Source organism: Corythoichthys intestinalis, chromosome 3 (genome assembly GCF_030265065.1).
Source record: "Corythoichthys intestinalis isolate RoL2023-P3 chromosome 3, ASM3026506v1, whole genome shotgun sequence".
NCBI lineage: Eukaryota > Metazoa > Chordata > Actinopteri > Syngnathiformes > Syngnathidae > Corythoichthys > Corythoichthys intestinalis.
The window spans coordinates 24,517,872-24,535,138 of NC_080397.1; the positions used below are offsets into that span (position 1 = coordinate 24,517,872).

At 37.7% G+C, this 17,267-nt stretch overlaps 1 protein-coding gene across 2 annotated transcripts; it reads right to left on the reverse strand.

Moving 5' to 3' along the window:
- Positions 1–1,251: 1,251 nt before the first annotated feature.
- plpp5 (phospholipid phosphatase 5) lies at positions 1,252–15,606 on the reverse strand. Of its 2 annotated transcripts, none has more exons than XM_057833006.1 (8): positions 15,457–15,606; positions 13,587–13,724; positions 13,136–13,244; positions 11,977–12,067; positions 11,015–11,078; positions 10,823–10,947; positions 6,658–6,828; positions 1,252–3,573 (listed from the first exon to the last, which is right to left on the reverse strand). In XM_057833006.1, the coding sequence occupies exons 2-8, from the start codon at positions 13,655–13,657 to the stop codon at positions 3,404–3,406; spliced, it is 801 nt and encodes a 266-aa protein (XP_057688989.1). In that variant the 5' UTR covers positions 13,658–13,724; positions 15,457–15,606; the 3' UTR covers positions 1,252–3,403. The 2 variants fall into 2 exon arrangements, with proteins under 2 accessions (XP_057688989.1, XP_057688990.1); XM_057833007.1 differs by having other exon boundaries at positions 15,333–15,479.
- Positions 15,607–17,267: the final 1,661 nt, after the last annotated feature.

Genomic DNA, 17,267 nt, shown 5'->3' on the forward strand with positions numbered 1-17,267 from the left:
AGGTCACACCTCAAACACTCTGTTTCCTTGTTCGTGGGTAAGTAAGGAAATCAGCCAGGAAATCAGAGAGTGAATCGTTGAGCTCCACGAGTCTGGCTCATCCTTGGGTGCAATTTCCAGATGTTTGAAGGTGCCACGTTCATCTGTTCAAACAATTATACACAAGTGTAAACATGGACAAATGTCCAGCCATCACACCACTGTAAGAAAGTGTCAATTTTCCACATGCAGTGAAACGAGTCCTGCACTGACATGGGCTGACGGGCTACGCACCAAGAATGAAGCCATAACATAAAAAAACTATAGTTTGCAAAAGATATCAAGACAAAGATCTTAAATTCTGGAGACATGTCCTGTGGTCTGATGAAACTAAAAGTGGAGCTGTTTGAACATAATGACCATGGTGGTGGCAGAATCATGTTGTGGGGCAGTTTTGTTTCAGCAGGAACTAAACCCCTCAAGACTTCATAAAATAGATAGCTTCAAGCAGAAAAAACATTTCGCTAATCCTGACTGACGTGAAACAGGAAAGGTTCCTTAGAATGATCCACTTTCAAGCAAAAAACCAAAAAACAAAAAAAAAAACCCAGAAAATTCAAGTCATCATACCATAACTTAAGCACAATTCTTCATACAGTATCAAGTGGAATTCAAATAGAGGCTATATGATAAATACCTTTTCATTAAGATGTTACCCCAGTTCTGCATCCAGTCCTATTTAAAATACTAAAAACTAACACCAAGTTTAAGATTACAAATGATCATTATAATGGAATTGGACTTAAGAGTTAACGTCAAAATGAGAGAAAATGAGTCACAAAAATGAGCCTGACTTGACTTCAGATGGTGAGACAAAAAATGAAATGTGTGTTTTTGCACAGTGTATGTAAACCCCCGACTTCAGCTGTTTGTCAATACAAAAAAGTATGTGCAGAAAATGTCAAAGAAAATTCATCAAGACGTTACCCCAGTTTTGCATCCAGTCCTATTTAAAATACTAAAAACTAACACCAAGTTTAAGATTACAAATGATCATTGTACTGGAATTGGAATTAAGAATTAACGTCAAAATGAGAGAAAATGAGTCACAAACAAAAATGAGCCTGACTTGACTTCAGATGGTGAGACAAAAAATGAAATGTGTGTTTTTGCACAGTGTATGTAAACCCCTGACTTCAATTGTTTGTTAATACAAAAAAGTATGTGCAGAAAATGTCTACGTTGTCAAAGAAAAACGAGACTATATAGAGCTCATGTAGGAACATTATTTAGTGTGACCAAATGACAATACAACATAATACAATCACAAGCGTGTATCAGCATTAATTGGCTGCTACATGGTCTTTACAAGTGAAACCAAAATAAAGATGTGACTGACCAAAAAAAAAAAAAAAAAAACTATCATTAGAGATTGTCAACACCCCTAAATTTTCTAGACAAAAAAAAACATTGTTAATTCATTGGCTGCGCTAGACGTCCAATATAGTCTGAATAGGATGACTAGCAGCAATCATTCGCCGAGCACAGTCAATGGCAGTGAAGCATTCAGTCCAGTTTAAATGAATTGGACATCTATTGTTGGTATTAGCAGGCAATGACTTTTACGTCCTTCTAGCAAAATCAGAGGGAAACAAAGACTAAAAAAAGTATACATACTAAAGACCCGTGCTCCTTAGAATGATCCAGTTTCAAGCAAAAAAAAAAAAAAAAAAAAAAAAAAAAAAAAAAACACACACAGAAAATTCAAGTCAAACTCCTACATACCAAAACTTAAGCACAATTCTTCATACAGTATCAAGTGGAATTCAAATGGAGGCTATATGATAAATACCTTTTCATCAAGACGTTACCCCAGTTCTGCATCCAGTCCTATTTAAAATACTAAAAACTAACACCAAGTTTAAGATTACGAATGATCATTATATTGGAATTGGAATTAAGAGTTAACGTCAAAATGAGAGAAAATGAGTCACAAACAAAAATGGAATGGAAACAACAGTATAGTATACGTTAGCAAATTTTGGAAATTAAAAGGCACGGCCAAGTTTGGTCTAAAATCCGCTGTGATCAGCAAATTTGACCTGGATTCACAGCAAAAGTGCTTATACCCTGCAAAACTTTGGCTGATTTCACACAAAAACACAAATAGGTTTGCCATATTCTTTTTTGTCATTACCGACATAGAAATATGAACAGGATCTAAACCCTGAACAACAGGAGGATGTTCCTTCTTATGATACATACAATTGTGTCAAGTCTCTATTGGACTGTCTAGTTTAAGGGTCGGCAACCTTTAACCCTCAAGTCTTATACTTGGAGATACACCATCGGAGTAGCAACCACATCCTTTACATAGTTGGTGAATTCATGACCTGCATGAGTGAACTGTGTAGTCATTGTTGCTACTCAGAAGGTGTACCTACAAGTCTTTACGCTTGTGAATGTGTTTTTTTTTTTTTTTTTTAATTTCATAGCTGGCCAGGTAAAATTATGTTGGGGTTCCATTTAAAACCCTAATAAGAAAGTAAACACGATTTAGGCAGGAAAAAAACAAAACACTCATCGCGATGACAGTATTTCAAAAGAGGCATCATCTGTCATAAGTGCATATGAAAGCATGCTCATCTACAGTTGGTTGATATTTCCCAAAGGAAAAAAAAGGATATAGAACAGCTGATTTTTAAAGGGACTGCTGTCTTCTGCCGTCCCAACATACTCAAAGCAGTTCAAAATTTGCTGGATGGACAACAGCAGAATTATCATCCAGCAACCAAGCCATTAACACCTGTGTAATCAAACACATGGAATGACAGTGTGATTTAAGATTAAAAATGTAATTCACCTCTTTCCTAACTCTGCTTGCTTCCTCGCTGAACTTAAGTTTGAGTCAAACTTCATAAAGGCCTGACCGTTTGGCCTGTTGCTAAAAAAAAACTTCTGAAACACAAAGGAGCTCAATGGGCTGATACGCAATATTTACGTAAGGTGCCGGTACAAGCCAGCATATTCCTCCTTTTTCCCTCGTAGCTGTTCTGTGTAAAAGGCCCCAATAAAATGGGATCACTTTTCAACCTTTGGATGTAGTTTCTGAGCCAAAACAAGCAGAAAAGTGATATGTTTGACACCAGCGTTAAAAGCAATCATCACTGAAATCACGCTTCTAATCAGGATTGCGGGATGCCAAGCTGTCGTGTGAAAGTATGAACCATGGGTAGAAAAAGGCTGTGATAAATGTCTCTGGTGGAACTCTGGGAAATAAAAGAGGAAAAAAAATTGAGACCTTCTCATGCGCTTTTCCTCTCCACCTCAAAATGTCCAACTATAGGCAACTGCAGTTTCCATAATAAACCCTGGGAGCCATGATAAACAGCACGAAAAAGGATCCAATGCAACCGGCTGTTTGTTACATGGGCAGGATGTAGTTGGAGTTAGCCAACTTGCGTTCCTGTGCAGCGGGAATGCCCTCTCTGTGACTTAGAGGGCGGTAGCAGTCGGCATCATGAAGCGCTGGGTAGTGCTGCCTGTAGCACAGCCAGGCAAAGCCCAAGCCTAGCAGAGAGCCCACCAACACGTCTGCAGGTAGGACAATAATGACAATTTTCAATTCACGTTTTAAGGATATTAAACATCGGCTGTATTTCAATGATGAAGTTATAAATTGGCATTTCTTTACCACCTCCAAATAGTCAGTCAACAAATTAATCAATAACTTCTCTGATACAAACAATAGTTATGACAATCGTTATGCTTCACTGTTCTCCTTAACAAAGCCAAAGTCTCTTGACCATGAATGAGTCTGAGTTCAATAGCAAATATTTAAAAAAAAAAAAAAAAAAAATCTTGGCGTGTGCAAGAGGATCTTAAGTTCAAACGTGATTGCAATCAAATTTAAAAAACAAACAAAAAAACACTTGGATAACACTTTAATCAAGGGAAAACGTCCATTTCTTGTACATTAGATGGTTCAAAATACTGGATAAATGAGTAGAGTGCATCTTAAAAAAAATAAAATGCTTGCAGTTATTATACATACTGGACTGTCTCAGGAAATTAGAATACACAATATTCTAATTTTTTGAGACAGTCCTGTGTATATATACAGGACTGTCTCAGGAGATTAGAATACACAATATTCTAATTTCCTGAGACAGTCAGGAAGATTAGAATACACAATATTCTAATTTCCTGAGACAGTCAGGAAATTAGAATATTGTGTATTCTAATTTCCTGAGACAGTCCTGTATATATACACAGGACTGTCTCAAAAAATTAGAATATTGTGTATTCTAATTTTCTGAGACAGTCCAGTACAGTGCCTTGCAAAAGTATTCGGCCCCCTTGAACCTTGCAACCTTTCGCCACATTTCAGGCTTCAAACATAAAGATAAAATTCAAATTTTTTGTCAAGAATCAACAACAAGTGGGACACAATCGTGAAGTGGAACAAAATTTATTGGATAATTTAAACTTTTTTAACAAAAAACTGAAAAGTGGGGCGTGCAATATTATTCGGCCCCCTTGCGTTAATACTTTGTAGCGCCACCTTTTGCTCCAATTACAGCTGCAAGTCGCTTGGGGTATGTTTCTATCAGTTTTGCACATCGAGAGACTGACATTCTTGCCCATTCTTCCTTGCAAAACAGCTCAAGCTCAGTGAGGTTGGATGGAGAGTGTTTGTGAACAGCAGTCTTCAGCTCTTTCCACAGATTCTCGATTGGATTCAGGTCTGGACTTTGACTTGGCCATTCTAACACCTGGATACGTTTATTTTTTAACCATTCCATTGTAGATTTGGCTTCATGTTTTGGATCATTGTCCTGTTGGAAGATAAATCTCCGTCCCAGTCTCAGGTCTTGTGCAGATACCAACAGGTTTTCTTCCAGAATGTTCCTGTATTTGGCTGCATCCATCTTCCCGTCAATTTTAACCATCTTCCCTGTCCCTGCTGAAGAAAAGCAGGCCCAAACCATGATGCTGCCACCACCATGTTTGACAGTGGGGATGGTGTGTTCAGGGTGATGAGCTGTGTTGCTTTTACGCCAAACATATCGTTTTGCATTGTGGCCAAAAAGTTCAATTTTGGTTTCATCTGACCAGAGCACCTTCTTCCACATGTTTGGTGTGTCTCCCAGGTGGCTTGTGGCAAACTTTAAACGAGACTTTTTATGGATATCTTTGAGAAATGGCTTTCTTCTTGCCACTCTTCCATAAAGGCCAGATTTGTGCAGTGTACGACTGATTGTTGTCCTATGGACAGACTCTCCCACCTGAGCTGTAGATCTCTGCAGTTCATCCAGAGTGATCATGGGCCTCTTGGCTGCATCTCTGATCAGTTTTCTCCTTGTTTGAGAAGAAAGTTTGGAAGGACGGCCGGGTCTTGGTAGATTTGCAGTGGTCTGATGCTCCTTCCATTTCAATATGATGGCTTGCACAGTGCTCCTTGAGATGTTTAAAGCTTGGGAAATCTTTTTGTATCCAAATCCGGCTTTAAACTTCTCCACAACAGTATCTCGGACCTGCCTGGTGTGTTCCTTGGTTTTCATAATGCTCTCTGCACTTTAAACAGAACCCTGAGACTATCTCAGAGCAGGTGAATTTATACGGAGACTTGATTACACACAGGTGGATTCTATTCATCATCATCGGTCATTTAGGACAACATTGGATCATTCAGAGATCCTCACTGAACTTCTGGAGTGAGTTTGCTGCACTGAAAGTAAAGGGGCCGAATAATATTGCACGCCCCACTTTTCAGTTTTTTATTTGTTAAAAAAGTTTAAATTATCCAATAAATGTTGTTCCACTTCACGATTGTGTCCCACTTGTTGTTGATTCTTGACAAAAAAATTAAATTAAATATCTTTATGTTTGAAGCCTGAAATGTGGCGAAAGGTTGCAAGATTCAAGGGGGCCGAATACTTTTGCAAGGCACTGTACATATATTTTTAATCAATAATGTATTTTGATATATTTTTCTGTAATTATAAATGAATTTCTAAATGAACAGTGTTAATAAAAGCTACACTAAGGATTTTAAAATGACTACAAGGAGAAATAAACTCTAGTTACGGTCCCAAGTAAAACTCTAAAATATTATTTTTCCTTGTACAGTATTTAATTCACTATATGCCATTGACAGTGATAGACGTCCAATTCATTTAAACTTCGAGGACTGGCTGTGAATGCTCATCTTTCAGTGACATTGATGGCACTAGATGTCTGGTCCATTTTGACTGGGAGGGGCGAATGAACAAACTCGCAGTCAAAATGGATTGGAATATTAGTGCCATCAATGGCAGCCAATGGGTTAAACCAGTACAGTAAAAAAATCTAAAAAAAAAAATCATAATTCGTGCGTGAAAGGGTTAACTTAGCAAAGAGCAGCACGCATTACAAATGTAATCATGATGTTGGGGTTTCGTGACTATGAAATTACTCAACCAGTGCACATATCTACACATATTAATGATCACGAATATAAGCAGTCAAATGTTAATCGGCCATTGTGGCTGACTGACTCTAAACGCGATCTGTCGAACAAGATCGGTTATATTTTAGTGATCGACCGATTCCTCAACATTGATCAAATCGGCACAGATTTCAGTTGAACGATCGATTAGTGTATGTTTAGTTGTACGACTCAGAAAAGACCCAGACCTTGCCAGTGGTGTTTGTAGTCACAGGTTCTGGAGAGGGCAATGGTCAGTGCGACCATTAAAGGGGTGAGAAAAGCGCAGAGTCGCCAAGCTTTGCCTTGGCCAGCGGCATTGAAACATCGCAGCTTCCCGCCGATGTAAAGGGCGGTGAATCCCAGCCCGGCAAAAGCAACTGGGAAGAGAAATATACAAGGACCAAGATGAAATACACGCTCATGTTAACATGGATGGCATCAACAATAGATACACAGTGCCTGAATTTACCCCCGACCTGAATTATCTTGAGTTGTAAATGAAAACAAACCCACATTAACCCTTCCACTGCTGGACACTTGTAAAATTTTTGCATCCCCAGGCCAGCCATTAAAAAAACATTAAAAGATTGTATATGTTAAATAGAGCCGATTTATCCATCTCAATAAAATATGCCAGAGTACCAACAAATTACCATTACTTTCAATCTATCTTTTTGATGGTTATCGTCTATAGATAAGAGCTTTTTAAACAGACTCAAGGTCTAGAATACAACAGCACAATACAAACAAATTATTAGAATCAAAACAAAATAATCATATACTCTCTCCAAACTCTAGTATTATTTTTCATTATTCAGTCAGGGGTGACGTAAAATGGGCCACTCGATAAACGTATGTCGGCAGCGAGTGACATTGAGTAGTTGCGCATCAGATTATACAAACCTGTACCAGTTTGTTGGCAGCATGTTAGTTAGCAGTTGAAGGGTTAAGTGTTTTACAAAGCCAGATAACTTAATTTTAACACAAAACGTAAAATGTGACGGATAGGCTAACAAAACTAGCATTAATGTAACGGGTATAAACCATCAAATAAGCCGTATTTGGACACCACAAAACTCAGGCAGACAGAGAATACAACAGCATTCAAAGGCTCTCCTCTGCAAACAGCTATCAATATTATTGCAAATAAGTTTCCACGGCTTCTTATGTACATTTATGCATAGCGGTCGACCAATATTGGATTTTCAAAGGCTGATGCAGATTTTAAAAAGTTTTTTTTTTTTCTTTTTAAATCCAGCCAATTGCCGATGTCAAGAAACGATTTTGTAAGAGCAGATATACATTTTTTTAAAGCGCGTTAAGAGAGGCAATTGAAACACTGATAATATAGATGTTTATGTTAGAAATGATTTTTTTCTTTGGCTACCGCCTTTTGTAACACTGGCCACTGGGGCCTGCAAAATTACAATGAACAAGGATTGGCCTTATTGAAAAAGGTCCAGATACAGTGGTACGTAGATATACGATCGCTTCGACACACGATCTTTACGACATCCGACGTACAATTTGACTCGCCATTTGTTTCAACATCCGACGACATGCTCGAAATACAACGATTAATGACAGAGCCGCAGTTTCTTTGTTTTGCCGGAAGATGGACACACGGCGAAATTTCTTGTGAGAGAAAACACGGGTTCCAAGGTTAGTGCAGGTGGTAAAAAACGAAAAATGTGACTCTTACCATTGAAATGAAGATGGAAATGATAGAAAAATATGAGCGTGGTGTGTGTATCCGTGAGCTGGCTCGACAATACGGTCGTGGTATGCCTACGATCTCGACGGTCCCCCTACGAACTCCATTCGCCAGTCTTCATAAGTTAGTTGTAACATCGCAACAGAAACTGCCAGCTTCGTCAGGTTTCTAATCATTTATTCAATCAACTTGTGCGACACAACACGCCTACTGTCCGTCGCAGTTGATGCCAGCAACAAAACATTACAGGAAAAGTAAAATCTCTACCACACTCTCCATTTCACTGTCACGACAGTCACGCGGTGTGTTCAGGTACAGCATGCAAAAAACGTCCACCACATTAGAACCAGATTCGTTACATTATTACTAGGGCTGTCAAAATTATCGCGTTAACGCGCGGTAGTTATTTTTTTTAATTAATCACGTTAAAATATTTGACGCAATTAACGCACATGTCCCGCTCAGAAAGTATTCTGCCTTTTGGTAAGTTTTACAGCAAGGCTTTTTGCGCTGTCCAACAGCGAACTCTTGTGGTCGCTTTGCGACATGGTTTATTATTTTCTTCTTTTCTTCATTATGGCTGCACGACGTCTCGGGCTGATAATGTTGTGCTTATATGATCCTTGGACAAGATTTGTCCGTAAGTATGGTTGTTGTAAAGAATGTACATATTATGTTAGTAAGCGAAATGTTCTATTTTTTGTATGAGACGCTTTTTGTTTATGTTTAGTGAACCTGTATAGCGTGCTAAGCTAACGTTGTTGCTAATGCAATGCTGTGTACTTTTTTGTTGTTGTTTCACTACGGTCTAAAGAGGACAGTGGTTTGAGGCCATTTTATTAATAAATCAGATGAAAAAGGAAGAAGTCTGATTATTAAGGCGTCGTTCACTAGCTGTCTAGCTTTGGAAAAAGTAGACGCTTCGGAGTGAGGACAGCATAGACAGATTTAAATGACAGTAGAGTGAAATGCCCACTACAGTCCTTATGTACCGTATGTTGAATGTATATATCCATCTTGTGTCTTATCTTTCCATTCCAACAATTTATTTTACAGAATATATATATAATTTACAGAAAAATATGGCGTATTTTTTAGATGGTTTGAATTGCGATTAATTACGATTAATTAATTGTTAAGCTGTAATTAACTCGATTAAAAATTTTAATCGTTTGACAGCCCTAATTATATAGGTATATAGGTATTATTATTATATTATTCCGATTTTTATTTATAAGTTATTTGTTTTGCGATGTGAAATTGCCATTTGTAATGGTACCAGCAGTATTTAAGTGTTTTCAGGCTGTGGAACTATTCATTCATTCATTTTCCATGCCGCTTATTCCTCACGAGGGTCGCGGAGGTGCTGGAGCCTATCCCAGCTAACTCGGGGCAGTAGGCAGGGGACACCCTGAACTGGTTGCCAGCCAATCGCAGGGCACAAGGAGACACACAACCATTCACGCACACACTCATACCTACGGACAATTTAGAGTGTTCAATCAGCCTACCATGCATGTTTTTGGGATGTGGGAGGAAACCGGAGTTCCCGGAGGAAACCCACGCAGGCACGGGGAGAACATGCAAACTCCACACAGGAAGGCCGAAGCCCGGGATTGAACCGTTGATCTCAGAACTGTGAGGCAGATGTGCTAACCACTCAGCCACCGTGCCGCCGCTGTGGAACTAATTAATGGAATTATAATGTAAACTTATGGAAAAATCCTGCTCGACATACGATCATTTCAACTTACAAACAAGGTCCTGGAACGAATTAACTTCGTATGTAGAGGTACCACTGTAATGGCCTGATGTATCAGTCGGCCAAATATATAAGTCGACCTTTATAAAAAAAGATCATACAATCGGTGAACATATACTTTTTCTTTTATATAAGTTATATATCGGCCGATTTGAAAAAAAAAGTCCATATATTGACCCGATATATCGGTCGACCTTTAATTACGCAGCTCCCGGTTGCCATTAAACATATTCAGAGCCGCAAAATGCCCTGAAACTATTCATTATTTTACATTTAATTATAATAATATATTAATTAATCATTACTATATTAATACATTATATTATTATTCATTCATTCATTCATTTTCCATGCCGCTTTTCCTCACGAGGGTCGCGGAGGTGCTGGAGCCTATCCCAGCTAACTCGGGGCAGTAGGCAGGGGACACCCTGAACTGGTTGCCAGCCAATCGCAGGGCACAAGGAGACATGCAACCATTCACGCACACACTCATACCTACGGACAATTTAGAGTGTTCAATCAGCCCACCATGCATGTTTTTGGGATGTGGGAGGAAACCGGAGTTCCCGGAGGAAACCCACGCAGGCACGGGGAGAACATGCAAACTCCACACAGGAAGGCCGAAGCCCGGGATTGAACCCTTGATCTTAGAAGTGTGAGGCAGACGTGCTAACCACTCAGCCACCGTGCCGCTTATATTATTATTTTATTTATTATTATATGTATTATAGTGCCTGTGTTTTAATGAAGCAAGATACTGTTGAGTGCAATTTTTCTTAATTTATCTTTGTGTTTTTCACCAAGTGGGAACAGAATTTAAGCTGCCAGCACCAAAGTAAGGCAAGCGTTTCATCGACTGACTCCAGCCAGGGGAGTCTCAATTGAACATACATACATGAAGAATGTCCACTAGGAAAACTCTTTCTTCCCTCCATGACCACATCTGGATCACCACTGCAGCGTAGCTCTAAGTTCATCTGGCCGTCAGGGAAACAGCGGAAGAAGAAGTCCGGCCTGGGCCTGATGCGGAGACAACTGTGATTTCAGCTCTGGTTTGCTAATAGTATTATCATTTAACCTGTTTTACCTGCCGACTGCAAGTTTGATGACGTTGGTGAATACGCCGTTCAGCACAAGTGTCAAAGTCACAGCTGGAAAACAAAAGGAGAGAATGAGGAAAACAACAACAAGCACCGTGGTACCTTGAAACAAATTCTACTCATAAGCAGAGGTGGATAGAGTAGCCAAAGAGTTTACTCAAGTAACAGTAGCGTTACTTCAAAAGAATATTACTCAAGTAAAGAGTTAAGTAGCCATCCCCAGGATTTTCTCAAAAACCTAAAAAAGTATTCGGTGAAAATAATACTTATGTCATGAGTAATTGCTTACAATTTTTGGTATTTTTCTAAACAATGGTATATATTTTTTCTCAGCACATCATCATCTATATATATCTATATACACACTTGTTTTTATTATACTGTACTATAACCTATTAAATGACCATATTGTACCAAATAAATACACAGAAATCTAAAAAAAATTAATATTCACCAGTCCAAAGAGAATGAGTGCCCTCTAGTGGAGAAAACATTTCCTCCCATGAAATGAAAACAATCATATCTACGGTTTTCCCTGGTCCAGCGGTGCCAAATAGGAACTGGGAAACACGCTGAAATCCATACTTTCGAGTGATGTTGACTCCATGTCAAATAGTTTATTTTTTAATGGTGCATTAAAGACGCCATGTGATTGGACGGGCTGGCGAAATCATATGACTTTGACTTGGCCACTGTGGCAAAAATAAAGTAAAATCTAATATGTAGAATGTAGAGGAAAAAATGTAACGACTATTCTAGCCCAAAGTAGCGGAGTAAGAGTAGCAAATCTACTCAAGTAAAAGTAAAAAGTATGCCGTAGTAGAACATTTCTTAGAACTAAGTTTTTCTGAAAAAGTTACTAAAGTAAATGTAACTGAGTAAATAATGCGTTACTACCCAACTCTGCTCATAAATCACAGTGCCACTGTATTCTCAGTCTAGTTCTCACCCAGTGATGCTTCCTTGGCGTCACCTCGCTCTGACTTGGTCATTAAGGTGAAGATCATGATGACAATCAGCGGTGTTAAGAGAGCAATGCTCTGATGTAGGCAAAAAAAGATAACTGTTCAAGTTAAAGTCTGATTTAAGATGGAACTATAGGCAAGGCATTTTTTTTGTATAGCACAATTCAAGACAAGGTAATTCAAAGTGCTTTAACATCTCATGAAAATCCACATAAACCCAAATAAAAGGATACAAATGTCACATTAAGTCATCAAGACATTTAGAAACAAAAACAATTAAAACGGGAAACAGAAATAAAACCAAAAAAACGGATGACAAACAATAGTGATATAACTTAAAATTTAAACTATTTGGGCAGTTATGAATACATTGTGGTAAACCATACTGTTTTTAGTCCTCTTTTAAAAGAGCTAACCGTTAGAGTACACGTCAGACCTTCAGGTAACTTATTCCAGAGGTGAGGAGCATACATTAATGCTGCCTTTGTTCTTGTTCTTGAAACAAACAGCATAACTTAGTGGTCTAGATGCTTCGCCGGGGTCAAACAAATCAAGCATGTGTTTTGTACACCAGAAGTAGTATTTTATACTCAATCTTTTGACAGAGAGGAAGCACGTGTAACAATTTCATACCCTTGTAATATGGTGTAATTTGCTTGCATTACAGATGTTTTTGTTGACACTTGTAAATAAGCCATTGCAATAGTCCAAACTACCTAAAATGAATGCATGTATAAATTTTTCCATGTCTTGTTAGAACAAGAAACCCTTCATTCTGGCTATATTTAAGGTGCTAATAGGCAGAGTTATTGACAAACTTTCAATGGCTGTTGAAGTTTAGGTCTGAGTCAGTACGGTAATTGTGCCAAGATTTCAGCCTATATATTGAAGCTTTAAGTGACATTGTGCCAAGGTGAGAGCTGATCAGTGTTTTTTATCCCAGAAAAGGTCACCTCTGTCTTTCCTGCATTTAGCTTGAGAAATTTCTGGCACCTCCATTCGTTGATTTGATGAATACATTTATTCAATGAGACACTATAATCATGTGGGGACACTAAAATGTAGAGTTGTGTGCCATCTGCATAGGTATGATAGGACATATTGTAAAGATGTCAAATAAAAGACAATTATCATATCACTTACAAACATAAGTGGTGTCGGGACGTGATCTTGATCCACACGGCTGTATTTATACAACCACATCTCTTCCGGCTGAATCTTGCGGTAGAAAGGTGGAAGCTGCTCTGTCACCCTGAGCAAGTAAACACATTCATATTGCTATGTGAAAAGTTTATTGGAAAAGACTAATCCATTTTTTGGATCAAAACAAGCAAAAGATCCTGTGTTTTAAATACATCGATTCCAAAAATTAGATTTTACCCTTCACTCTAAAGTACATTTAAAAAATCTTTACATACTTTTTACTTTTACTGATGTATAAGAAGTTGTATCATTACTTTTATCTCAGTTTTGTATCTATCTGCGCATTTACTCAGGTACAAATCTGAGTACAGTATGTGAATCACTGCTGATAATAAACCATTTTAAATAACAAATCTGAATAGATGCATGGGATTGAATGGTATAAACTTACAGGAAAACTACTAAGAGCGCTAAGCGGATGGAGATTTCCGCCAGAAAACCTCGAAGCAGCCTCCTCTTCATTTTGTCTGTCAGAATCAACTTCACTCGATGAAACACATCACCTCTTGGTCTCTATCCTCCTTGGCCACTACATGTGAATACAAAAAAAATATGAATTTAAAAACTTTTGAAGGACGATTTTCTATGTTAACAGGTAATTCTCTTCAATGAACAGGAAATGACGAGACAATTCAGGAGTGAAAAGAAAGAAAGAAACACCTGAGCTGAATACACTTAGTCATGTTGAACAGCTAAAACCTGGCCAGCCCGGAACCTGGCCCCCAAGTGTGCCATGATGTCTTCGAGAAGATTTGGCCCTTACCTTTCAAATCTTCCTCTTTTATTATTCTATATGTGAAAAGGCAGGCTGATGCCAGCCAACAAGTTAAACCTGTAAGGGCACCCGTTGGCTCACACCAAAATCTATTTTTTTTCCCATGCACTATGGCCACAACTTTATCTGCCTACGATGGACTTGCTACAGAAAAGAAGCTTATATTATCATATCTCATCCAAATAGAGTTACAGGTTTCAGACACAAAGTGAATAAGACAAACAATATATATTTATATATATAAAATAATATACAAACAAAATGAACAAATATGTGGTACTAAATAAATATAGATACACTTTCAAATTTAAAAACTTCAAAAACACTTTGAAGTTTCCAGATAACAGACAGACGTTGAAAAGATGTTGAATCAACATTCCGCTGTCGATCTTATATCATTGAATCAACGTCACTTGTGCACCCTTATTTAATGTTTTTTCACCATTGAAATCCTTACAAAACCCAAACGTCATTTCGATTTTTAATGATATTGTAACAACACTGAATCAATGTTATGTTTTCGACCAAAACGCCCGCTCATCCATAATTCAATAACTTTTCAATCATATTTCCTGGTCAATCATATATGAACTATTTGTTAACATTAGTTCATCAACTATAAAACAATGTTAACCCAACCATCGCCTGACAAACCATAAAACAACATTGTTTCAACGTCGAAAATTTCAATGTCAACCATACTGGTGATTTTGATGGAAAATCAACGTTTATTCCATCTGCTATCTGGAGCATTTTCAATGCACCATTACTGGACCTTCAGTATAAAAATAAAGCATTTTGGCGATTTGAAGGGAGCATTTCAGAGGCAATCATTTTAAAGATCGCTCCAAAATTGATTAATGTCATTGAATATCAATCCCATGTTCATTTTCTGCAGAGGAAAAAATACACAAGTGTGTTTGTCAGCTATAGGTCCTTTAAGACAAAAAAGTGGTCGAATGACTACTTGTTTATCTAAAATTTTGTGATTATTATATCGTTTAAAAAAATGTAAGGTTATACTGTGAAGCACATGAGTTCATCAGTATCAGATGTACAAAATGGAGTTTGCCAAGTGTCAAAGGTTAAACCAGATTACACAAGATTCTATACATTAAGCATCATATTCGCATAGACGATTTTTTTTCTGAGGCGACTTTTCTGCAATGGATTAAATACTTCAACACAGAAGTAGTCAAATATTTGTGACTGACCACTGTCAGATATTTGAGGGAAAACTGATCGTTTTGGACAAGGCAAGACCTATTAACAAAGTACTAAAATACACCTCCTCGTGGCTATCGCACCTAATCCTATGCATGCAAGTATGAAACATACATATGGACATATGTAACCACTCACCAAATATGATAACACATCATCGCCTTTCATGACAACAGGAAGCAATCGAAGCTAAGCTAGCCGATTAGAATTTAATGTCTGTCTCGCTTTCACTAAAATCATAATTGATAATGTGAAGTCCCACCTTTAAAATGTTGCCTTCTTATCTCGCAATGCTCGAGTTAACGCTGGGTTTTATGTCAAAATAGGCCGCCGCATCTTCTTTCCTCATTCGATACTCGAGGGACATTCCATCCAACGCAGTTGATAAGCGGCTAACCCATCTTGCAGAAAGTATATCCGTTTGAAGTTTACAAAATAAATAGTGTGAATTCGTTTTAGCAATTTATTTTCTTGTTGTACTAATATAATTTATGTAATTATATTTATACAAGGTAAGGTATTGAATAACCGATCTTTTTATTATGTGTACGGTTTTGATTCGGATATTGGCGCTCAGAAGATTGATTTTATTTTGAAATACAAAATTTGTATTTACCTAATTTGTAAACTTGACACGTGGATGCAACTAGCCACGTCACGCTACGACTGAAGAGGTTTTCTGATGCTGTTACTGTCAAAACAGCAGCGGCTGGTGGAATTCTCGCCAGACGAGGTCGCTTCTATAGTAAGTTTTATACTGTACAATTCTAAAATTTAGAATAACAAGAAAAAGTTTATTTCCATCTCGCCAGACGAGGTCGCTTCTATAGTAAATTATATACTGTACATTTCTAAAATTTAGAATAACAAGAAAAAGTTCATTTCCATACTTTCATTCAGTCAAACTTTTATAGATTATAGATACAGGGCCAACAATTTAAGCAATTTCAAGTATATATTTGATCTTTTTTTGTTTTACATAGTTTTGGGGTTCCAGGCTGATAAAACCAACGAAAACTAAATAAAGAACTATACGATGCAATTTCTAAGGAATTTGCATAGGGATGATTTTATGCTGCTGTGGAATCTTTTTTGTACTTATGTCTAATACTGTATCAGTGTTTACACTTGGTACTTAAGGGTATTTATTATATGGGTTTTGCACTTTACCAACTTAGTTGTATGGATGCTCCAAACAAAGTTTTGTTGTGCTTTTTGCAACAATGACAATAAATATTCTGAATCTGAATCTGATTTGATTTTTGGTCACTTTTTTGGGTCACTTCATTGTTAACTCGTTGGCCGCCATTGACATTCGCCTGTCTCAGTGAACATGGATTGGATGTCTGACAGTTTCAATGGCACTGAAAGTCCTACTATATTAAATAGATAATTGTCAATAGCGGGCAATAAGTTAATTTTGAGTCACCAGCTTATTATTTTAGGGTACTTAGGGGTCGCTTCCTGTTGATTTGGACTTTTTGAGTCAATTCCTGCACATTTTGGGGCATTCTGGCATCGCTTCCTGTACATTTTGTATCACTTCCTGTTGATTTTAGTGAATTTCTCAGTCACTTCCTGTACAAGTTAGGGCTTTTTCAAGTCACTTCCTGTTGATATGTCATTTTTTCCCATTGGAAAGGAATGGGGCCATTGAAAATAAATGGGCATGGTTTGGTGGAACTGCATATTTTGGGCAAAAAATCTTTGTGCAAATGTTTATTCGTCTTTGCCAGGGAAATGGATTGGACGTCTGGCACCCTCAATGGCAGCCAGTAAATACAATGCTCTGTAAGGGTTAAAAAAAAATCATAATTCACGAAAGGGTGAGACATAGCCATGTCCGAACCTAGCTGTTTTTTTTGCAGCAGATTTTTGATATTCTGGAAAACGTGTCCAGCACAAACTTGGGAAATGATCCATTCATAGCACTTTTTAGTTGCCCTCTTCTATCACCTGTTTTATCCGCACCAATACGCCATGTAATGGCTTTCACGACCCTATAGCAGAGGTGGGTAATAACGCGTTACATTTACTTGAGTAACTTTTTGGGAAAAATTTACTTCTAGAGTA

Excerpts from the sequence above, each read along its gene's own strand:
- plpp5 (XM_057833006.1), bottom strand. The coding sequence starts at position 13,657 with ATGAAGAGGAGGCTGCTTCGAGGTTTTCTGGCGGAAATCTCCATCCGC. Across the intron at positions 10,948-11,014 it reads ATCAAACTTGCAGTCGGCAG|GCCCAGGCCGGACTTCTTCT; the intron begins GTAAAACAGGTT and ends TCTCCGCATCAG. Across the intron at positions 3,574-6,657 it reads CTACAAACACCACTGGCAAG|ACGTGTTGGTGGGCTCTCTG; the intron begins GTCTGGGTCTTT and ends TCCTACCTGCAG.